Source organism: Watersipora subatra, chromosome 9 (assembly GCF_963576615.1).
Source record: "Watersipora subatra chromosome 9, tzWatSuba1.1, whole genome shotgun sequence".
Lineage (NCBI taxonomy): Eukaryota > Metazoa > Bryozoa > Gymnolaemata > Cheilostomatida > Watersiporidae > Watersipora > Watersipora subatra.
In genome coordinates, this window is record NC_088716.1 from 24,613,530 (window position 1) to 24,638,592 (window position 25,063).

Below are 25,063 nucleotides of genomic sequence, written 5' to 3' on the forward strand. Positions count from 1 at the left end.
TATGAAAATACTAGACTGTCGAATTCTCTGCGCTCCTAAATATGCCAATGGATTTTAAAGTCGCAACGCGAAAGACGGTTTTGATTTAATCTTCAACCTGCCAAATCTTACTTTTCAAACTTAATTTAGTGATATTATTTTATTTTTTAAACTTTTAATTTTTTTTATTGAATTTTGCAGCAAATAAATATTTTAAGTATTTTAAAAACAGAAATGCAAAACTTACAGCCATCGAAGGGTTTACTTGATAAAGGCTTCAATTAAACTTCTGGTCTTAATATTCAGACATGTTGCTTTCATTTGTCGGTATAGATGCGAAAATTAGCAACTAACTTTATGGTTATATACTTCATTTATTTATAACAAGCTAAAACCTGCAGATATGGCGGATGCTGGATTTTTCAAGGTTAGAAATTGTTGATGGATGTTAATGATTCGGCTTTGTCATACCATGAAGAAACTTCGTGAAACCTGCAAAAAGTGTTATCTCCTATTTTACCCTTTCCCAGCTTCAGAAATTGCAAATATTGTTTTTTTCATATGGTTGCATAAATATGTTTGAAATTTTTTTTACAATTGTATTCTACATTAATGTTAATTGCTCCTTGTGCTTTAGTTTTTGTAACTCGTAACTCCTCGTACATCAATTATTTTTTAAAGAAGTGGATTGAAATGTGACAATTGAAACGTTTGCAATAGCGTACACTCATACGACTTGACGAGAACGTGCTTATCGTTGGAAAATGGAGATATTAACTTATAATATCGAAAACTGCAACTGAATATTGGGACACTTTCCGGGGTTGCATTTAGTTACGCCAATTGCTTTTCATGCGATCAACAAGCTAATGCCAATTAGGAATTGATTTAGGGTACAAGTGCGGACCAGGACACTAGGTTTGCCGACAAAAAGAAGAAGCTGATCAAACAAATGAAATTTGAAGAGATCATCGAGAAAAAGGTATAGTTTTACTTATAATTTACTAGTTGACAGCTTTTTAAAATTATTGCCTCGTAACCATCGCCATTACAATCACTACTGTATTTATATAACAGGTTGATATGTCAAAAGTGGAACTTGACACACTAAAGCCATGGATAACACAGAAAGTGACAGAGATTTTGGGATTTGAAGATGATGTCGTCATAGAGTTCATATTCAATCAACTTGAAGAAAGGGTAGGTCGTATTTAAAAACTACCTGTGACCTGATTTGCTGTATTATGTTTATTTATTAACAGATGCTGCCGCCGCTGCCCTAGATGTATCTGATCTGGAATCGTTAGTGTTAGAACTGACAGTTAATTCACAAATATGATTTATTGGAACTGGTTGCATTTCATTTTTCAATTTTTTGTGCATAAGGTTGTTCTCAGCTGTGGCATAACTGTGCAACTCATCATTGATAATAACTATGTCTGTAATATGTGAATTTTCCATCAAATAGATTATCAGAACAAACGGGCTTCTCTCTGCTAGTGTTTGACCTTCCGTTGAATGATTAAGCATCTAGGATATGGAATGCACACCTCTCTTGTTTCTTACCGCCCATCAAAAAAGAAGCAATAATATTGGTATGTATACAGATTGGCTCCATTTTTTCAGTCTGTTGTAATGTAAGGGAGTCTTAAAATGAATCTCACAGTATATGGCTAATACACAGAAGATTCTGAAGAATTTCAAGACTAAGCCAATCTTCTTCATAGTTCGGCCTATAACAATACTTGTGTTAAGTATTGTTAACTTTAAAACTAATGGCTCTTAGCTAATGGTTTTGAAGTTTGAAGGTTTTGAAATTGAATGGACTATTCAATTATTCAGCTGGTCAAGTCCGACTACAGAATAGACAAAGATATTTTGAAGTAATGATGGTGCAAAACTTATAAGTGGGTTTGAATCTCACTGAAGATGATGATCATCTCTCCTGTACAGTTGGATCGAGGCTAATTTACTATTACTAAAGACGTAGCCCTTCTTTGGCTACTGTGCTCATTGGTAAATGTAGGAGATAGCAGAAGCAACAATCTGTTTGAAGTTAGTCTTATCACTGAGCATGCTTGCATGAATTATTCAACCCACTTGAGTGCATTTTGAGCTTCAATGTTGCTGCAGAGAAAGACCACCAACCATTTTGTTCTTAGCCGTACAATTTATTCCTCAATGATTTCTGTTGTCATGAAGGAGCAATCATTGATACAAACAATTTCTACACTGATCATATACTACTGCTAGGATAGAGATGGGCAGCATTCAACAATTAATTGTTCAAGGGGTATCTAGTTTGTGCTCATTAAGTGATTGGGTGTTTGTTTTGGACTCGAATGCGAATGGACACTGTAAGCTTGGTCCAAAACTTGGTAAGATGATCCAGGACTCATCTTTTTTCTCATTGAGGTGTATCTATATATGCATAAAAGTGTTTGTAATTGTAGTGGATGATTTGTGAGGATGGATACAGGCTACACTTGCACTCGTTAGTTGGTCTATGTAAGATTCATGGAATTTTTGTGCATCCTTTTTTTGTATAGATTTTTGCTTCAGCTAAGCGTACATAAACGTTTTCAAAGTGAGTGGTCATTTAGATTGAATTTGAACATGAACTTGCAAAACATTGTAGCTTTTATCAGAAAATATTGGTATTTTTTTTATTATTTGCCATTGTTTTTTATGTTTGCGGTGATCTGACTGCCCGGATGTTTCTAGATTGAAGTCGGCAAAACTTTATCGAGGTTAGAACACTCGGAAAGAAATGTTTGAAATAATGTCGCCAGTTGCTAATTTGATATTGGCTATTGTGTTCAAGTTGCATCATTACGCCTCTCTATTCCGTCTGTCTGCTTGCAACTATAGATGTCATACTCACACTTTCACTTGATCTAAGCCTTTTAACCGCAATCAAGTTTTGTAATATTGAAACGTCTTGGCAGTTAGATCACTTCCAACATAAAAAACAATTGCAAATGATAAAGTTATATCAACACTTTCTGATAAAATCAACCAAAAATTCTGTTTGAGTTAATCTTGAAATGTAGGCTGGTACTCTGCTTGGTGACCATCCTTGTAACATATTGGGCCAGTTGAAATTGTTTTTTTCAGTTACTGTTTGTTTCTATGCAGATTGGTGTGGAGGGAGACAAGTTCGCTGCCGCATATGACTACTCAACTGGTCAAAGTACCACACCTGATCTCTTTCCAACCGTTGTAGATGCTGATACAGTCTTAAGGCAGTGATTTCTATATGTTATAAGACTTGATCCGAGGGTAACCAGTCGCTGCCTGGCCACTTGTCTGCTCTGCCTTCCCTTAGAGAAGCTTGTTTTGTGCTGACAAGAACATTTTTAACGTAGTTCTATGACAAAAGCATGGTATAGATGTCTGCTAGACCGGACGTTATCTTCTGTGTAAGTCGAAAGTCGCTATGTTTTAGTTTCCTGAGCCGAAGGACATGCAGATCAACCTGACGGGCTTCCTCAATGGCAAGAATGCTCGTGTTTTTATGGGAGGTCTTTGGGAACATCTGTTATCTGCCCAAGAGAATGAGATGGGGGTACCTGAGGCCTTCCTGGAGGCCAAACGAGCTGAGCTGCAGGCAAGGAAGGTGGGTTTCGCTTTGAAATCTGACAAGGTTTTTGTTGGCAATGTTCGCAACCTCAATGTCATTTAAACCAGCTTATTTATCTCTTCATTTTTATTGTTTGATATCAAAAACTGCTTGTTGTCATGTTAGTTTGGAGAGAACTAGTTGTGTGAAAAATGCAGTATTTTTTTAAGATATAAAATTTTAACCTTAGATTTGAGTTAGTAAAGCTGAAGAAAGCTAAAATTGTTAACTTTTTAGCTGCTTTAACAAATTGATAAATGGCCTCATTTTTCGAGAACATGTTGTTTATGTATGTGCAAAGGCCTAAAAATGTTAATAGCTTCGTGAGAATCAGCTTAAAAGGCTTCCTTTTTCAAGCAAGGTTGGGACAATGAATTAGTATATAAGTGTACCAGATGTGTAAGCTGCTTTATTGGTGTGTCTGTGATACGATCATATCAATATACGCATGGTTCTTGACCAGGTATCAGGGACAATATGAATTATTAACACATTAGCCGAATGCCCGGCGTTGCACGGGTATTAAAAACAGCTTATAAACAATGGCAGATCATGTAGTTGCCTGCCATTAGCCTGGCGCATTGCCAATTGCCAAGCTAGACGTATTGCTAAATTTACTAATAAATGTTGTGAGAGCAAGCTAATGTGACATTGCGTAAAGCCTGGTTCCCATATATGTCGCAACGCACCGGCGGCAGCACCGCAGGCTACTGCGGTGAAATGTGAATCTACACGCCGAGGACCGCCGGTGGGTGCCGGCGGTCAACGCAAGAGTTTAGTGCTGTTCAAATTTCGCAAAAAGTCGCAGGCAAAATCCGACCTAAAATGCACTGTACAGGTGAAGGTCAGTCCTTTCAAGACCTCATTGTGAAGAGACCCAGCATGGCCTACGACGAAATCCAGTTGATACTGTTGGTTCAGAAGCACCTAGCTTTATACGACAAACAAGGTGAGTGTAAATTATTATAATAGTATTTTGATTCATTTATCATTCATTTATAATAAATTTTACTCATTTTGACAAATTAATCTTATGAATTATCTTATTGGTTATTTTTATTTCAATAATTTATTTTATTTTAACCATTCCAATGATGTGTGCACAATATATTCGATAGAATATCTGGGAGTGCCAAGTTTACTGATGTAGTATGCACTCACACTTATATATATATATATATATATGTGCACTATAATAATGGCCAATAATACTGTTATGTATTATTAATTGAAAATACTTGGATATGCTATTATATTTAACTACATTTTAAGTTACATTCTATGGTGTAAGTATGTAGAAGTATTTGCTGAATATGTGTGTTTAGTTTGGGACATTTTTGTGACTTGAATTTATTACTGCAGACAAGTTCTACAGAAGACCAAATATGAAGGCAAAACTTAAGGGAAGGGAAACTTCTCCTGAAGAGAAACTTCAGGACAAGGTTCTCTAAACATTTGAAAGATGGAAGAGGTAATTGAATGTTGTGGACTAGCATTCATTCTTTAACTTGAAGCATTTCCAATGTTGATTTTAAAGCTAAATATTAACCGGCTGAATTTTGAATCTCTTTAGGTGCTTCTTGATGTGGAGCAGCCAATGTGGGGCCACTAAAGCCGGAGTTTGAGGTGGCGAGGTTCCTCACCACGCACATCAAACACAGAAAGCCCAAATCAAATTCAGCTGTAGAGGTAAAGGCAGTTGCGCAGCCATTGCCAACAGAGTCTGATGACCCCTTCACACTTGACCCTGCGCCAGCATACCCCGCGCCGGCAGACCATGCGCCGGCAGAGACACGCCCTCGTCCAACACCAACTTCATCTATCATATTTTTACCAACTCCAGCCAGAAAAATAACATGGCAAAATCTACGGATAGTCAAAAGATAATATAAACTATTTAACTGGGCATATCGTGTTAGTTACTCGCAGCTGCCAAACGCTCATAGAATACTTTGTTGGTTTTTCCCAGCTGTCAAATATTAATCAGATAAACAATTTATTTACTAGGTTGATCAGGCTATACTTGCTGCAGTAAAAGAGCAACAGCAAAACAATAGGGATGAGGACATGCTCTTCTGCATGGCACTGGTTCCGAAGCTGCGTAGATTAAAAGGGCGAACTAAATCCAAATGCCATCTGGACATCTTGACTCTCGTTGCCGATGCAGAGCTAAATGCAGAACAGCATCAACCACACCCAGAACCGCCACAGCAATCATTTGCCTCTCCACTTCATATGTAGTCTTAACCCTAACCGTATTTTAACCATAACCATGTTAACTTTGCATTACTATATTTGGGTATCATAATAAACGGAAATTATTATTGCCTTACTATATTATGGTATCATAATAAATAAATGTAATAACTAAATTTACTATGTAAAATAAGTTGCTTAGTCAAGTTTTCTCCCACAACTATTTACGTATTCCACTTGTCAGCTCAGGCCACCTTTTGCGCTGTTAAAATAATTTGTGAACTGCTCCCTTACAAATTTTACGTTAGTTGTATAATTAGGGCCAGCTATGCGAGCTGAGCTAGGTTGACTATTGCGATCTGTTTCACCGCTATCCAGTCACCCGGGATTACATCGCCAGTGCTGTCATAACTGTCCACAAACCCTGCCGGTATATAGGCGGCATCGTCAATTAAGCCTAAGTAATTATGCAGGCAAACGCAAGCCTGCACAATTTTGTTGACTGCATCTACGGCTGCCCCTGAGTGGCTTTTGAAAAATTCGCTAGTGAATTGACATAATTCCAAACTAGTTTTCGATAGTGCGTCTTAACGCCGACAGACGCTAATAATACACCTGCTCTCATGTAAGAATTCGACCTGGATAATGCTTTATCGGCCACGGTTTCACTAGAAAGATGTCTTCACCTACTAGCATGTATGGTAGCAATTTACCGATTTTGCTGAAGGGAGGTCATGTTTCGCATCATTAAAGTCGTTGAACACTGATGACTAGCTAAAAATTGTGGCATCGTTATCTCTCCCAACACTGCGAGTGCTCACATGTGTGAAAAGATAATTGGCATTGCACATTTCCAGTCAAACAGTACTATGAAAATGTTTGTAATTGTAATATGGCGATCCACCAAAATTAGGGCAATCTATCATGTTGTGTTTTCCAACTATCGCCCCCTCCACATTAGGGACATGCCATTTTTCTGTGAATTGTTCACCGATGGTGGCTCATTCTTCCTTGGTCTTGGCATGCAATGATATGTTGAATGAAGACCATCCCATATAGCTTGGCAAACCTCTTTGATTATTTTGCACACAGTGCTACGTCTAATTCGAAAATTGAATGATTGTGATTGTAGTGAATCACTTGCAAGAGAATTTGCCACAGTAAGTTTTATATTGACGACCCAACTGATATACATGATATATTATTAATGGTACTGATTGCTTTAGTGATAAAATCTGTTCACATAAAAAACAAGCAATACATGACATAAACCACCTTAATAGGAACTGGTTAATAACAAATGAAAAATGGTAAATATGGCTATCTGTAGCTAGATACCGGATGGTAAGTGCCAGTGGTTCCTTGTGTGAGATTACCTCTCGACTTGGGCATCGCCTTTCCTTCAGATGTGATGATACCAAACTGAGCAAATGGTCAAACTGTTCTGGTAGCATCTGTATATATCTACAAATATGGCGGGTATAAGTGCAGTTCAAGTTGAAATAGAGTCCCTAGAACACCTATAGGTGGAAGTGGAGACCACCAGACTCGTACAAGTATCTATTAAAATATTCGCATCTCTCTGGTTGTTTTTAGTATAAAACTGTTAAAATACGCATTTCGGTTAGATTAGATAGCTCTTGGCTGTCTCAGAGTGAAGAAGCTCAATATTTATCTAGTGTCGCATAGTCAGGGTGTTTTGATGATACGAATGACCATAGAAAGGTGAATAATACACAATTAATTGCCATCGAAAAGCTAGTTTCACGAATAACAGAGCGACTTGAAACTTTTTCAAAAATAAATACATCTACGATCTACATACCTGAAGACATTCTCTGTCACCACTTGCCAGTTCTCTAAACAGAGAATAAAACTGTCCGTGTCTTTCGGCGTTTGTATATACTTTTAACCCAAAAGCTCCGCGATCGTGACTGTCTTTTTCTTGCTTTTCGTCTCAATTGAAGTAGTACGAGCAATTTTAACCTTCCCTTAAGAGCGGCCATTTTTAAAAATACATTCCGAGGCTGCCTGGCCATGCGGTCACCCGCGACACAAACAACACGTTTTATGGGAACATAAAACCGCGCCTAGCGCTGCCAAGTGTTTATCGCTCGCAATCGATATGGGACCCAGGCTTAAAGATGTAGTTGCGTCAAAAATGAAATTAGGACCCATAAAAGGCTAAAACATCAGCTACAATTTGATGCCATTTTTGTCTTTGTAGACCAACCCTGTCCAGAGATATATGCGTTTGAATGAGGCCCTCTTTTAAAAAGCTCACGTTCCAGCGGGTGCCCATTTCGTGACGTCACAAGCTTGTTATCTGAAACGAAACCACGAGCGATAAATATGAGGTCGATTCGTTAGCCAATCATGCGTGCGAAATTTTTATATAGGCCGTAATAAATGCTATCACTCGTAAAACGCGTTGTCTGTGATCTCGAAGATTCTCATCATAGAGAATTCATTCCCCTCGTTACTGATTCAACGCGTTTCAACAATTACTATGTTATACATAGTTTTAAAATGGCTTCAAGTTCGAGCGACCGCTACTCAGAAAGTAAAATATTAGAGTAGACAGCCTATGGCCAAAGCTGACAGGCGTCAGCAGCGTTTTGCTGCAGAAGAAGACAGAATAGAGGTAAATTAACTTAGTCTTCTATACTTTAGTAAATGTAATATTTTTTTATAGTCATAAATACATATACTAATTAATAAAATGATAATTTTTTGCTATCTCCAATCATCGTTTCATAGCTTATCTGCCGTTTTACCTAGCTATAATATTTTTTCGAATTTTCTTTGGTAAATTAGAGTCATGATTATAAATTATTTTCACTCGTAGGAAGTGGGTAAAATCGATTGATCATTGCAAATCTTTAATTTCCAGAACCAAAGCTTCGAATCGTTGGCTTGGCGTACTTGGGCCTTTATTAAATGTTTATTCGTTTTTAAAATTACACTCGCAATCTATTCAACTCCCAATTTGGAAGCTGTCAATAGATACGCTTTAGAATGACATATCTATGAATGACATACTTATTGCATCTACTTTGTTTACATTTACTTGTTTTACTGATTACAGAATGTTTATGTCGTCCCACCAGCCGAAGAAGCTTTGTCAGTGTGGAAACTGCCATAAAGGAGAAAGCCAGACTTGAATGCGTGCTGGATGATGTTTTGTTTGAGTTTGTTGCAGTAGATGAATTTGTCTTATTGTATCAGCTAATACTATGTGAGTGGCCACGACTTGATGAATATTTTTAATAAAAGCTTTATGCTGAGATGAAAATATTTTTGCTTGTAAAAATTATATAATAAAATAATATTGTTGAAGATAATGCAAAACATGATTTGCAGAATATTGTAGTGAATCGGATATGGTATATGGGTGTCCGCAGAACTGGAGAATGTGAGTTCAAATCCAGTTTGCAGCAGACTTCTCATCCTTAAAACTCTATCCCTGTCTATATTCTTTTCAAAGAGGTGGCTTGCTTATTTCCCTTTTTTTGTATTCGGTAAGAATACTACTAGCAATGATACACAGCAATGTATACAGCTGTATATCATTGCTACTAGTAAGAAACTAGTACGTAGGTAATAGGCGACATAATGTGGGCGGGGCTTATGGGAGGCTGTATATCGTTTGCATGGGTAGCTGCAGAACTGCTGATACAAAGACCGCGTTCTACATAAAGTGACTTGACAGAATTACCGTAGACCGGTAGAATTGGTAGTCGGTACCCAAATGTTTACACAACATTTGGAGAAAGTGAGTAGAACAAATTTTCAATTTTCGTTATTTGAGGCCTTTGAAACATTCATAATAATGCATCTGTAGCAGGATTTAAAATTTTATTCTAGCCAACATGAGCAAATACAAAATAAGATATATGCCAATAGAGCCGCGTTAGACTAGACTTTTATCGCAAATAGCCGATGTGAATACGAGAGATAGAGACAGGTTGCCAAACGCGTGACATCATTTTTGGCGAGGCTGGGCACGTTTTTGTGGCCTGAGCGTTTTTACGGCGATCAGATTTTTTCGGTTTTAATCTTCAAATATCTTGGCAATGCGATCGCGTAACACAACAAACAACATATCAACTGATAGAGAAAAAAAATTCTTTCTTTTAAGATCAACTTAAATTTTGACGCAACTACATCTTTAACGCAGAATGCTATGCATATTTTAACCAAGATCATGACTAGTATCGCTTAATGAGTTGATTGCATCTAGTGTAGCTTAATTGGTTAGGTAATCGCCGGGTGAACGGGAGGTTCTGAGATCAAATCCAACATGAAGCGGAGTTTTCATTTCTACATTTAATAGCTATAGCTAGAAAGACTGAACGACGACAGACTTTGAGATTTATATATATATGAAGACCACAATGGAAAAACCAGTGATGTCACATTTTGGGTTTTTTGCAGTTGTTGCTAGCTACCTGTAGTTTTGGCACTGTCGAATTGTATGATGAATTAAAAAGTTGAAAATACCGGTGCTATCTTATGGAAATGTATTTTTAAATTTCATGCTCGAATGAATAAATAGGTGTCCAAGCCGTAATATGGAAAAATCGGTTGAGTCCAACAGCTAACCAATCAAACAGCGTTTTGCTCGATAACACGGCCTTGCATTGTTTAATGTTGCTTAGCTAGCAGCAATGATCGATGCGTAAGTAACGTGTGCTTGTTTGTTAAATTATTGTTAATAGTGATGGCATCTGGAGGTAGGTCTTAGTATTCAGAATAAACTGAGAAGCTTAGAAAACAGAAAATATGATAGTGCACAAAAGCAGGCTGAAAGGCAAATGGTTTCTAGCCACACAACAGGATAAAATTGCTTATGCAAATGGTAAAAAATGCTTTGAAATTGTGTGCGCAGCTGGCAGGCAGAAATTGTTTACTGATTTTAATCAATTTTACACTACAAGGAATCAACAAGAAGCTTATTTATCTTTGGTAATAACTATGTGTAAAGTGGAGAGAAGAAGGCTCTGTTGAAAGTTACATTGGTCCCGAAGTAGTGGAGTTAGATTTGTTCCGTGATGTATAAGCTTGACAGAACAAAAACTACACACTCATTCACTATTTTCAACAACATGCCAACATGCATGTTTATTTTTGACTACTGAATTACAAAAAACCAGTATTCAGAGTTTAAAACGTTATGTTATGAGCACCAAACTATGTGTCTGTCAATAAACTTACATATATTTGTCATAAACTGTTTTTTCATTGCATGATCCAGTCTCAAAACTTAAAAATTGATTTTCTCGAAACTGCAAAAGTGTGACATCACTGGTTTTCCATTGGGGTCTTCATATAGATTTACAATAAATGCAATATATAAATGCAATCTTTCAACGGATTTGTGCTTTCCAATCATTCACTATAACATGGGATATATTGCTCTTTACATTGCTATTTGCTACACATATTAGTACTTATATGCTACAAAGAGCGCTCTTGGTTGCAGGAGGAAGAAGAAAAGCTCGCTGAGGCTCTGAAAGAATCGGAGCGTGCAATCACTGAACGGCTGAATGCTGAGAGGAAAGAGGAAGCCAAACGGTCAGTCATGTAATGCCAGCTGTCTTTGTCATGGTGGGCTCTGTTATAGTACTGGAGTTATACTGTTCATTAGTCTTTGCTCTGTCATAGTGTTTTCTCTTAAAGTATTTAACTAAATGTTTGGGTAAACTCAACGCTGATGAAATTTGGCTGACGCACGCCAATGCCTTGCAAGCACCCATTGATGATATGTCATTTCAAAATAAACATGTTGCTTGAAGTCGGTCGATACATTTTGTGATTGGCTAAAATAGCTGATTATCAGCTCCAAGATTGGAATTACCAAGACAACGACAGCAAAGCTTCAGACAAACAACTATTGATTTATTGACCATGATATTTTTACTTCCAACAAATAATGGAAGTCACTAGCATATAGTAAAACCATTTATAAAACATTTTAGATAATTCTTTGGAAAAAATAATTTATTTTTCACAGTTGGATTTATGGCATGATCCTAAAGTATTTTTGTACTTGGCTACTTTCATTGTTGATGTGGAACATTTTGTGCTTGAAATAGAACAATACAAATAGCTGCATAAATATTATTGCTATCCCAAATTATTGATTATCCATATTAGATAATGAATATACTGACATAATGATACTGGAAAATTTTGCATTCTCATTGGTAATTTATTTATCAAAATGACGCGTCGTTCAGTAGTGTCAGTGTGCGGACCCACAACTATTTACACTGTGAGTCCACCATGAATTTTATTGGAATGTATAAGCAGGCCTTTCAACTTTACATACTCTGTTTTTCATAGTTCTTCTGTTAGACAACAGCTTCTTCATCTTGGTTTCTTCATTGCTAATTTTGTGTTGCTTATGGGTTTCCATATCAATCATGTGTAGGCCTGTTACAGACGTGGCAGAGATGATCGTGATAGGGGCAGAAGGGAGCGTCGTCATTCTCCTAAAGAAGAGAAACCAAAAGTAGAGAGGGTAGAGAAAGTGGAGCGTGTTGAAGAGAATGGAAGAGGAGACAGGTGAGTTTAGGTGTAAGATTTTAAATGAAATGCCTGCAAATGAAATGGGAAAATATGTTTTCTGTTTGCATAGATGGTTTGAGTGAATGGCACTATTTTACATGGTTATTAAGGCCCTGATGACATTTGAACCAAACTCTCTGAAGCAATTGAAATTTTTAAACTGCAGCCACACAGATCAGACTCTAACTAAAAATACTATTTAACAATTCCCTATTTTATAATTGACCTGGGGTTGAATCATAGTTGAATCAAGCATATGTGAAAATATAAAGTTATTGCTGGACTGTCTAATAATGTTTTATAAAATTAATGTGAACTTTGGCTGTGTAGGACTGAACCAAAAGGAGGGTTGGCTGAAAATGTTCAGTTGCATGCTTTTGTATTGTAATTAATTTGGGTATAGTCATACTTCGACTTACGAGCTTAATGCGTTCCGAGACAGCTCGTATGTCAATTTACTCGCATGTTGGTGCAATTTATTTATATATAGAACAATTAAATATATATTGATTGGTTTCGATACTCTAAAAAAATGCAAATAAAACACTCAAACAAGGTATTGTAACAGAAAAAACATGTTGGTTATTGTCCTAACTTACCATAAGCTTTTAAAAAGCAACAAATAAAAAATAATGCAAGAAAATGTGATTAATTAAAATGTAAAATTAAATACATACATTAGCAGCTAACGTAGCATTTGCCAGAGAGGGAGATATCCTAGGGAGTTACAGAGAGTTATCCTTCATTACAACGGTTGACTTTGATAAATTCGGTCGTGAAGATCGCTGCGCCGTTTAAAAACTATGGTTAAGTCCTTTTGCAAACTAAATGCCCTGAATAATCCTTCTGTTTGATAATTGTGAATGTATTTCTGTCATATTGCTGAGCTAGCTCAATCACGCATACACACTTCGCACATTTTTCAATAATTTTCCGTTTAATAATTGTTATCATTTGCTTTTTCTTTGCATTTCATCTTTCATTTTACTGGCAAACTTTCGGTCTACGCACAGTACTGTACTTTTAATTCACATAATTCTGCACTGAAAATCACGCACAAAAAACACGGTACTAAAGTATAACCTGAGCAGTTGAAAAATACAGAGTGATGCTGTTCTCATAAAACACCTTCGGCATACTTGGCAACTGACTCACGTGCTCGTATCTCAAACATGGCTCGTATGTTAGTGCTAAAACTTGCTTAAAAGCTGGCTCGTATCTCAAGTTTCTCGTACGTTGGAGCACTCGTAAGTTGAAGTATTACTGTACTTCTAATCTTGTGCTTTCGATATTGCTTAGAAGCTTTGCATGGACAATTGAGCGAGCGTCTGTGGTATTAATCTGTTAAATCTAGCTTTCTTTGTTTGAACTAATGACAATATACAATTACTCCAACCTTCACTACAGTAAGGGCTGTATCCCTCTGTACTTCCATATGAAGGCATGTTTACAGGTTGGAAAAAGATTGCATAATTTGGGATTGAAATCGTCACTCTTGGCTTAATAGCCCTGAGCGCTATTATTCGTGCTAACCATTTGCCTTCCTGGATTCTAGAATACACATGTTTATATATATGCTGCACATTGTATGTGTAGCGGAAGTGACAAAATTGCTGGAATGGCCAATGGTGACGCTGAGCAAGTTGAGGCTGGGCCGGAGGAGCCCCCGAAAGAAGTTAAATCTGAGACCGAGAAGAAGCGCCACTACAGACACCGACAGAGCAGCAACAGTTCAGATGAAGGAAGGAGACGGAGGTAAGCAAATCCCTTTGTTCCCAGTGACTATAAGATAGGAGTGACCTTTTCAGACTAACCATTTTACTGGTCCATCAGATTCAGCTTGTTGTTCTTTTCTAGACTCATATCAATGATAGCATATATAATTTGTTTTGGTTCTCACATTGCTTGCCAGTGATGTGTATGATTTTTTATTCGCTTTTGTTATTCAGGTCTAGAAGTCCTCGAAGGAGGTCAAGGGATAGGAAATCAAGAGAGCGAAGGTCAAGGTCAAAAAGGTCACGGGAAAGAAGGTCAAGAGAGAAAAGATCCCGAGAGCGAAGGAGATCCTCTAGAGAGCGGAGACCTAGCCCAAGATCCCGCGGCGGTCGCAGGTATCTTTCACCCACGTTTTGCAATACCTGAACAATCATTAGATGTGCTCCTTTTGTAGTAGAATGTTGTCTGGTATTAAATCTGGTGTTAGCTTTAACTTTAATATAATTTTTAATTTCATTTGAACGACCTCAGCATATAGCTCTCAAGGATTATGTGTGGAAGGTTATAAAGGCCCAAGCAACAGCTTACCAGTCAGGAAACTGAACCATGTCATACCGCCTAAAAACATGAGTATACAACTCCACAAAACGCAGCATATGAATGTCATCTGCTCAACAATTTATGGGCAATATTGTGTAAAGGTTATTAAACCTGAACTAACAGAAAACACAACAACATACATCAGGGATCATAAATGCAAGAAAGAGACGATTATCAGTTTGCACCCTGTTAGATGTACAAATCTACTGCCGGTGCTCCTGACAATTATACCGCTAACATCTCATCTCTTGCTTGCCATAACTATAAATATTTTGATAACTCTCACACACAAACATGGGTACATAACAAAATAACTCAGTTAACAACATCACAACTTGTGTAGAAGAACTTGTTGACTTCAGCTGCATAGTTTGAATTTGTTATGACCTCTGCATTACAGGTCAAGGTCACCACAGCGACACAACAGACCTGCAGTTCAACATCGATACCGAAGCCCTCCTCGTGGTCGACGATATTCACCTCCCCGACCTCCCCCTCGTCGAAGGTATTTATTTTAGCATCCTCTTACCGCTCATTCAGCTCTCCTGCTATTTTGTGAGTCTTTATTTGGTTACCTCTCTCAACATTCTATTTGTAGGATTTCACCGCAGCGTAGGCCCTCTCCACTTCCCAGAGAGGTGAAGTCACTTAGCCCTCTGTCGAGAGCTAGAGCGGAAGCTAAAGCAAATGCAAGATCTCCTTCCTCCTCTGCATCGGATTCATCTCCACACCCTGTCAGAGGCCGTCGGTGAGCTTATCTTTTTATCTCACATACTTTTACAATTAATCTTTTCCTTATTTTAGCGATTGTTCCTGAGACCATCGGACTTCTTAAATATTAACAATAATCGCATATCCAATACTTTCACTTGCTCTGCTGGAATTCGTTTCTGCAAAAAACTTATTTTGGCATATTATCGGTTTTTGTTGTTTTTCCAACTAGAATTTCTTTTAAAGCTTCAAACCATGGTTTACCGCCAAATATAGATAAATTTGCTGTTACTAGTATCAGTGAAACTACTTTATCACTAGAGTTGAGCTTTTCTCAAGCAAACGAAAGACGAAGAGTTGTCTAAAGAATGTTTGAAATACTCAGAAAGATCGTCATCAGCAATCTTTGAAGCGCAATGTTAAAGAGCTTCCTTGCTTGTGCGGCAGATATACCTTTCTAGCTCTTGTGCATGCTTTCTTCCCATCTATATCAACTGGAAAAGGAAATTTGACAAAGATAACGTTGTTATATTGTTGTTAGTTCATGTTCAACAGACACTGACTACAATGATTTTCGTTTAGTGAAATGAAGACATAACATCTGACATCCCGTAAAACATCTATTTGAGCGCTGTAGTTTTTAATCCTTCCCTTATAGTGGTGTTGTATCAGAGGTGGTGGTCAAATAAAGGTGGCGCTGTATTAGAGGTGGTGGTCAAATAAAGGTGGCGCTCAAATAGAGGTTTTACGGTAACTTTATCGTCACAAGGTTGTTGACGAATTTATTAAAGATGTCACCTTAAATTAATGTTACTTTCAAGGTTGATAGACAGCATGTTGAAATTACATCTACAATGTATTTAAAACAATATAATATAAACAATATAATCTTGGTAGTTTGTTTTTTTACAATGATTATGTTAGAACAAAAGACCAGCTTTGTTGACAAAAACACTTGCCATGCAAGCTCCAAGCTGTGACATGTAGATGCCCATTTGGTTTGGCAAACCATGGGCATAATATGCGGACAGATAGTTAACGCAAAGATGCGTGACAAAATTGCTTGTGTTGGCCACAATTCTAAGACATTTAAACTCTGGTAGCGGCGTTACGCGTTTTAGTTGCCCAACTTGGCAGATAATTATAATACATCGTCGAAGCAGTTTCCACTAATACAGTATACGCTCTTATAACGTAAATTCCAGTTAATGTAATATAATTGTGACATTTTATTTTCCTACTAAACAAAATCCAAATAACTTGAAGTTCCAAGTCAGATGAGTTGTCAAATTCGATTTTAACGTTAGTCTATCTCATCACACTTGCGAAAGAAAACCCAACAAACGTATAGCGTTATATCTTATATATAAGTATACAACTTTCGCAACAATCTGGTTCGCCGTGATAGCTCGTCAGATGTGTCGACTAAACAGAGAATAGGGTAGCTGCCATTGTTCATGAATACAAAGACGATCAATTGGTGCAGGTGTTACAGCGTCGGTTCACCAATCCGAATCTCATGAGTTGTAGTATCGTCAAAAGTTCTCTTTTTATCCTAACTGTGACCCCCCTGGATGCAGATAGATAATGACCAGGTAATGCCGATTTTTTGTAACACTTTGTTTTGCGTTGTTGTAGAGGTATAAAACATTTGTTGTTAGTTTTACTTGGAAGTGTGCACTTTGCTGCTTAAAAAAATAAGCAAATCATTGTAAATGAACATCGAAGATGTGCGCTCCCCATCAACTTTTTGTAGGACTACTGCAATCATGGTCTATAAATATAAAACCAGTGAGAATGATCATAAAAAGGAGAAAAGTTGCCAATATAAACTAATAATGGTACAGCCCGCAAATTAAAAAAGTCAAGTTGTTTCCTTTTTGGATGCCTAAAGGAGTAAGTTTTAAAAGATCTTGGAACAGATTAAGCAATTCACATCTATTTTACTGTTCTTATAAAACGTACAATCACTATAACGTAAACGTCCCCGGAACGGATTATCTACGTTGTAGGAGCGTGTACTGTACCAAAATGTCTGCACATTGGTTATAGAATTGCACCAATCAGCTTGTGCTTACATCTTGTGGAGTGCGCTAGCGAGAAATTGAATAAAAAAATTCTGTAAAAGTTAGCTATTCTTGGAATTCATCTGTTAAAAACCTATTAACGCATGCTTTTCTTTCTTGAATAAGGATTGTGGAATATTATATTATATAATATAATATTATAATATAATTATATAGTGTCACAGCTGTTTTTGGTCGGTTTTTTGCAAATATGGCGAATCTTTCTGTCCATTTTCATGATTTTAAAAATGTTGATAAAACTTGGTGTTTGGTTGAAATTAATCAAAAACATTGTTTAAATCCCATTCTGAAATGTTATATGTTGAAGCTCTTATATTTTTGTGCTGTCAGTTGAGCTTTAATGCCACACACACGAGTCATTATGGCGGTTTCCATCATAATGAACAACATAGGTGCGCCACTATAACTACTTTTTTAAGTGACGTGTTAGAGTCGTGAGAAAGTTTCTTTTAAATGTATTTTTCATGCTGTGTGCGTAACCCTTCTGAATGTTTGTGTAATTAACTGTGTGTATGTGTAATTGTGTAAGGAGTTCACAGTTTGAAAGTTTGGTGTATGCTGTACTAAAAGGTTTCAGTACAATAAAAATATAGTGCAAATAACTAATCTATGTACTTATTAATTATGGTTATTATACATATAGCACCTCCCAGCCTTCTGCAACTCCTCTATAATATCATCTAGTATTTTTCAGATATCATTAACTATACTTCTTAGTAACTAGGTAAAATATTCAAAATATGCTTTGAACCTTTGGTTCAGAGCATATTGGTTGGAAATATTTGTGGTGAAAATTTCGGTCCGGTCCCTCTCCGTATGATGTCACTTTTATGTGATGCTCTAGTTTCTTTCCAGGATGCAGTTTCTTCTCCTATTTTTAGAAGCTCTTCAGGCGACAGTGTGGAGATGAGGGATAAGCAAGTTAGAAGGAGGCGGTCTAGAAGTTTCCCCAAACATTCGCCAGTCAAGTTGTCTCGGCGTCGAAGCAGGTAAACTTTGACTGGATTCATTTTGGAACTAGTTGTTCATTTATGTTTACCAGCGTGTAATGGTTTGCATCGTATAGTATGCATCGTGAATCCGTTTAAGATTGTTCTACTTCCCTAGCATATTAGTTTGTCACTTTTAGGTCTCCGAATCGGAAAGCTCAGAGGCAGGCTAGCCGACGAAGCAGCTCTCGAAGCCCTCCACCTAGAAAAAGAGGAAGATTGAGAAGTGACAGTCACTCTCCTGGGCCTGTTGCAAGAAGTCCTCCAAGAAGAAGGCGGCAACGATCGCCTAGCCAGAGAATCTCTGCAAGTCCTCCACCTCAGACTAGAAGACGACCCATGTCACCAGAGAGATCATCTAGTCGGTCACCTAAAAGAATCCAAGCCCGTCGTGGGCGTAAAAGGGATTCAACTAGTCCGAGAAGGCGATCGGTTAGCCCTAGGCGACGCCGAAGTTCTGGAGGTTCACCGGGGGGTGGGTCGAAAAAGAGACCAGCGAGAAGACAAGTCTCTCCTAGTCCTCCAAGAAGGCGATCGCCAAGTGCTTCTCCTCGTAGGAGGTCTAATAAGCAGAAATCTGGTTCTCCTGCCGGAAGGAGGCTATCAGTTACTCCACCACCAAAGATGAAGGGTCGGAGACAAATGAAGCACTCTCCTAGTGTATCGCCTGGTAAAGAAGCCTCACCAAGTCCTCCACGCAGGCGTGATCCCTCCGACAGTCCCAGACGATCCAAAAAAATTCAGAGTAGTGGTTCACGTCGAAATAGAACTCCAGATAGTCCACCCCAGAGGAGAAGGCCATCAGGTAGTCCACCTCAGAGACGCAGTGTGTCAGGTAGTCCAGTACAGAGACGGAGAATATCTGGTAGTCCGCCTCTGAGACGAAGAGTTTCTGGTAGTCCGCGCAAGAGACGCAGAGGATCCCGTAGCCCCGCTCCCAGGAGGAGAGGACATGGTAGCCCCCCTCCACGACGCAGGGAATCGGGTAGCCCACCTCCACGGCGCAGGGGTTCTGGTAGCCCACCTCCAAGGCGCAGGGGATCTGGTAGCCCGCCTCCAAGACGCAGGGGATCTGGTAGCCCGCCTCCAAGACGCAGGGGATCTGGTAGCCCGCCTCAAAGGCGCAGGGGATCTGGTAGCCCGCCTCAAAGGCGCAGAGGATCTGGTAGCCCGCCTCAAAGGCGCAGAGGATCTGGTAGCCCGCCTCAAAGGCGCAGAGGATCTGGTAGCCCGCCTCTAAGACGTAGGGGATCTGGTAGCCCACCTCAAAGACGTAGGGGATCCGGTAGCCCACCTCAAAGACGCAGAGGATCTGGTAGTCCTCCGAGAAGAGAGTCTGGAAGTCCCAGGCCAAGGAATCGGCGTGAGAGAAGGGAAAGCAGTAATACGGAAATGAATAATGGTTCGTTCAGTCCTTCCCCAAGAAAAAGGCGGCCTTCGCGCAGTCCTGTGAAAAGAAGAAAGCGTTCAGTCAGTCCCAAGCGTACCATACAACGATTGTCTCATCGCTCACCTGACAAAAGAGAGCGATCCGGCGGTAGAAGGAGGTTATCAAAAAGTCCTGAAGATAATCGACGGTCTCCCATGAGGCGGCCACGATCATTATCTAAAAGCTGGTATGTATCACCCAGTGTCAAGCGAGAATCCTAAAATTTGTTTGGTCTTCCTGTGATCACTACGCTAGTTTGATTTACCATCCAATATTACTACGATAGATTGGACTCACCTTTTTCTGATTGCAACACTGTATGTAATTGGCGCTCCTGTGATTACTATATATATAGATTTGATTGGCCTTGCTGATGTTATTGCGCATGTTTTAATAGGTCTTCCGCATAACATGTTAGTTGGAAACTTGATTCGGCTTGTTGTTGTTATGTTGGAGGAGTTCGAATCCCATACAATGCAATATTTGTTTGCAATGATTGGAAATGACTATTATTATGGTATAGATTAGCTTTTTAATTCTTGTTGCCAGAGATTCAACAGTCTTTATTTTTGTCAGATAGTTACCCTATTGGTGCGGCATCCCTTTCCTTCCACAAAAATCTATGGCTTCATTAACATGCTGCATAAACGTCAGTGGCTATCATAGACGGGTCACTATTGCAGGTCACCTGACACTATGAAACCGTCCCCCAGCCCTTCTATGCAGCGTCGGCGCAGTGACTCTGGGTCACCCAAAATATCATCACCTAGAAGCTCATCCAAGCGACGGACTGGCAGCAGGCAAAAAAAATCTGGTAAGCATATATATATATAGGGCATCTTTTTATGCTTGCAATGAAAGATGCTTAAGGACATGTTGTACTCTGGAAGTATGCATAAGTGGATGTCTAGGTAACGGTGAAGTAAAGTGTCAGACCAATTAGTTGGGATGCATTTCTTCAATAGGCTAATTCAGACCAATTTTGTTAACCTGACATATATGTTATCTGTCATACATATATTAGAGATAGTTATATATCAATGAAATGCTTTGACTATAATAAGGAACCCATCCAATCTAGTTTTATAGAAAAATTTTAATCTCTTCGTTTAGTGAGCAGTTTTCATTGCAACGTCAAGATGTTTGCTAAAAGCCACATATCTAGAGGATTAGCCCCACCAAATAATAAAACTAATTTCCTGATCCCAACAGCCATATCACAAGGAACTGTTCAAATCTCTAAAAATGGGTATTTGGAAGTTCCAATCAAAGAAGCATTTTTATTACAAATGCGGCAATTAGTGATAGTTGTATATATGCTCCTTTAAATAGTGTCTAAGTTGACCAAAAGTGATAAACTACATTGTGAACATGATAAGAAACCAGAAGGTATGTAGTTTTGAAGATCCATCTCTAAAAACAAGAAAGGCATTAACTTCAAAGCTGAAAAACCACGCATGGCTGATCGTGTATCCCGGCTACATATATATATATGTATATATATATATATATGTATATATATATATAGCTGTATATCCCAGCTGTATATTGTCTGGCACTGTAGTTACAACATGCGTTGAAGCAACTACTGTTGCGATAATGTTATGGAAAATTGTGACACATCGAGGGCTTTTTGACTGGTTGGCACGGAGTTGTTTTTTTGATTTAGAACACTCGCACATACAATATATAGCTGTATGACTATGGAGTAGAATGTTTGTGAAGTTGTCAAGTTGAAGTCTTCGTTATGCCAGTTTTTTTAATTGCATTTTATTGGCTATTCATAGTACTTGATGCAGTTGCTCATATTAGCCATGAGAAAGGAAAAAATGATCTGTCTTATAATTTATTTGGTGAGATGAGCATAGCTGTTCAGAGCTGTTCAAAAAACTTGCTAGAGATACATAATACTTGTCTTTCATATCTTTAGTTTAAATCTCTGTTTGGAGGCAGGTAATCAAAACACAATACAGCTGGTTGATACCCAGCTGTGTGTTATTTGTTGATTACATTACAGAAGGTTTTTCGGTACCAATATATGTAACTGAGTGAACACGTTGATGATTAGCGCATTTCCCATCACATTGTTGACCATGGCTTGCTGGATGTTACAGATTCTCCAGAACCCCGCAGGGAGCCAAAAGAGACTGGGGAATCAAGCAACAGGTAAGGTGCCGCATGCCAACTTATCCAAAAATCATAAGTATGCATTGACTACCTTGCGATTGTGTAGTACTGACTCTCACTGTTGGCTTTAAATCAATCTTAATGAAACTTGTGAATTCAGTGATGTGGAAAATAAACTGGATCTCTTTGTAGGAAAATTGAAGTTCTGATTTACAACATTATGTATATCATTCGAGATGAGCTAGTAAAATACATTCGGTGTGATCGCATCTGTATAGATGGTTATCTTCAATCATTAAATAATAAAGTGCTCAGAATTTTGCCTACATAATAATTTCAAAGCATAATTTTACAGCTGTTTGGTTTACGTATTTGAAATCAGGACAAGCAGAAGATTAATTTAATATATAATTTATAACTATTGAATAAATTCAAAATCATTAACGATGTAAATGAAATTTTAGTTTTTCTACAAAGTGGTCATTTATGTGGCACACCATTGCAGCTTTATGCGCGTCACACAAAGCTTTTCGTTGATCAACATTTTTATACAGTATGTATTTACATTATATATTCTCATCTGGGTTGAGAATGTGCTGGAATATTAAGTTAAATAACAGTTTTGTTGCAGCTAATGCATGTCTCATTTGTTTGCAGTGATATGAAAAAAGTCACATCGAAGGTAAAGATACACACGGACTCTGAGGTGAGATGTAGTTCTACAGTACTTAGTCTGGTTTTAATGGCCTCCAGTTCAGCTAACCTAACCTTTGAATATCTGTCTCTCGGAAGGCTAGTCGATTTACAGCTTCCTGTTGAGATCTTTTCAAGTGTTTTATGCGAAGGGGAGGATGTATGATACACTAAAATGACCTGCACTAAACCCTTACTGATTCCATATAATTTCAACATAGATTGTTCTGATCGTATGTTTCAAATATGCCTGATGGTCGGCTTATCCTTCTGGTAGCCCAAGTAGTGCATGAACATGGCAAAGCTTGGACATCAATTTGTAATTGTCCATGTAGGAAACATGCACACGGATCGGAGTTCATGTATGATAGATAGCTGTTAAAGGAGTGGTTTAGCTGCGATCAAGTTGTGTCAATTTTAATCTTGAAACATCGTGGATGTCAGATCATCTCAAACATCCAAAATAATCGCAAATGATAAAAAATCTGTACGCTTTCCGATAAAATCTACTAAAAAGCTTGTGCAATCTTTAAACTGATTATAAACTTGGTGAAAGATGTTTTTAATCTACATTCAATCTATAAAACATTGACATACGAGGCTATTATGAGTATCCTTCGATGAAAACCTGTCACAGTAGACGCTCCTATAACGTAAATTCCAAATAACGTAAAGAATTTATGTAGAGTTGATACTTCGTACTACATAAACAATTCCCAATAAAGTTAAGTGTCAAGTCAGGGCAAAATCTCGAATTCGATTTGAATGGTAACCTATCTCCGCCACATTTGTGAAAAAGACAAAGTATGTATAGCATTATATATATTATATATATATACAACTTCCATGACATTCTAGTTTGTCGTGACAGGTTGTCAGATGTGTCGACAAAACAGGATAATTAGCTGTGCGATTGTTCATAAAAACTTGAAGGCGACCGGTTGGTGCAGGCGTTACTGCATCTACCAATCTGAATGTCAGGAGTGGGAGTATAGGCGAAAGTAATCTTTTATTCTAACCTTGACCCCTGGATACAAATAGAAGACGAACAGTTCTACACCGCTCTTTTTATAGTAAAAATATTTTTGTTGTGTTTTAATGTAGATGTATAAAATATTTATTAGTTTTCCTTTACAAAATAGACTTAACTGTCTAGAAAAAATAAACAATTATCATAAATGGATGTTGAATATGTGCTCTAATAGTCGTAATGTCGAATATCATCGAATGTCTCTAAATGTCGAATATGGTCTATAAAACCAGTGAAATTAATCAGAAAAAGGAGAAAAGTCGTTGATGAAAACCAATAACACTGCAGTTATGGTACATTTAAAAGTTATGTCTAGTTTTTCCTTTTTGTATGTATGGCCAAAGGGGTAAGTTTGAAAAGCTCTTGGAATGGCTTAGGCAAGTTACATGTATTTTACTGTTCGTATTATGTAAAATCCATATAACATAAAACGCTCCCGGAACAAATTATGTACTTTGTATGATTGTCTACTGTATTCTTAATCTCTCATTTTCTCTACAACCTATTCAATCAAGAATGCTACTCAACAACTAGCAAATGCTATTTGGTAGGATACTTGGCTGACATATTTAATGCAGCTCCATTGTGTTATTTCTAGCATGCATAGATAGGGTTACCATTATACTTGACCCAATCATGTCTTGAAGATATTGTCGAGATTGACAGCACATCAGCTTGTCATTTTTACTAAAGTACATAAATTACATAATTTTTTTATTATATATTTCAATACATCAGAGTCTTGATGTCTTGAAGCATAATTAATTATGGTTCAAGACATCAAGACTCTGATGTATTGAAATATAAAATAAAGCACCATAAATTACATAACTTTTTTAAACAATCAAACGAACTAAAAACAACTATATTCTTGTTTAGGTTGGGGTATCAGGTGATGAGCGGAAGAAGAAAGTGAAAAAACACAAAAAAGAGAAAAAATCAAAGAAATCGAAGAGCAAGCGAAAGAGAGAAGATAGTGAAAGCGAAGCTGATGAGAAACTGGAAGTTCTAGAAAAGGACTTGAGGAGAAAAGCGCTAGAGTCTATGAAGAAGAAACAAGCTCGTGGTGACCAATCAGGATCAGACTGAGCGGATGTTGAGCGAGAGATTGGCTGATCCGGGAAGGTGACAGCGCCATACCTGGATGAATATGTTGTATATATATTTGTTGAGCTCTTTTCATACTGATAGTATAGTTGTATATAGTCTGAGAAAAATAAAGACTGTTGATAACCGTGTAACTTTAGTTGTGACTGTGTGAGTTTGTGGAGTGCAGGGAAGGTCTTGAAGGCCCATTTGTGTCAAAATTCA

The 25,063-nt window shown here is 37.8% G+C and overlaps 1 protein-coding gene across 2 annotated transcripts; it reads left to right on the forward strand.

Moving 5' to 3' along the window:
* Positions 1-273: 273 nt before the first annotated feature.
* LOC137403730 (serine/arginine repetitive matrix protein 1-like) lies at positions 274-24,993 on the forward strand. 2 transcript variants are annotated; one of them, XM_068089748.1, is made up of 16 exons: positions 274-406; positions 872-961; positions 1,057-1,179; positions 3,428-3,598; positions 11,283-11,374; positions 12,245-12,367; positions 13,967-14,125; positions 14,320-14,481; positions 15,087-15,191; positions 15,285-15,434; positions 18,366-18,473; positions 18,614-20,089; positions 20,586-20,716; positions 22,017-22,068; positions 22,687-22,735; positions 24,632-24,993. In XM_068089748.1, the coding sequence occupies exons 1-16, from the start codon at positions 383-385 to the stop codon at positions 24,839-24,841; spliced, it is 3,225 nt and encodes a 1,074-aa protein (XP_067945849.1). In that variant the 5' UTR covers positions 274-382; the 3' UTR covers positions 24,842-24,993. The 2 variants fall into 2 exon arrangements, with proteins under 2 accessions (XP_067945849.1, XP_067945850.1); XM_068089749.1 differs by lacking the exons at positions 274-406; positions 872-961; positions 1,057-1,179 and adding an exon at positions 1,464-1,574.
* The last annotated feature ends 70 nt before the right edge of the window (positions 24,994-25,063 follow it).

Bases quoted from the DNA above. Each gene is read 5' to 3' on its own strand.
- LOC137403730 (XM_068089748.1), top strand. From the start codon at position 383: ATGGCGGATGCTGGATTTTTCAAG. The intron at 12,368-13,966 runs GTGAGTTTAGGT...TTGTATGTGTAG, and splicing joins GAGAATGGAAGAGGAGACAG to CGGAAGTGACAAAATTGCTG. The intron at 22,736-24,631 runs GTGAGATGTAGT...ATTCTTGTTTAG, and splicing joins AGATACACACGGACTCTGAG to GTTGGGGTATCAGGTGATGA.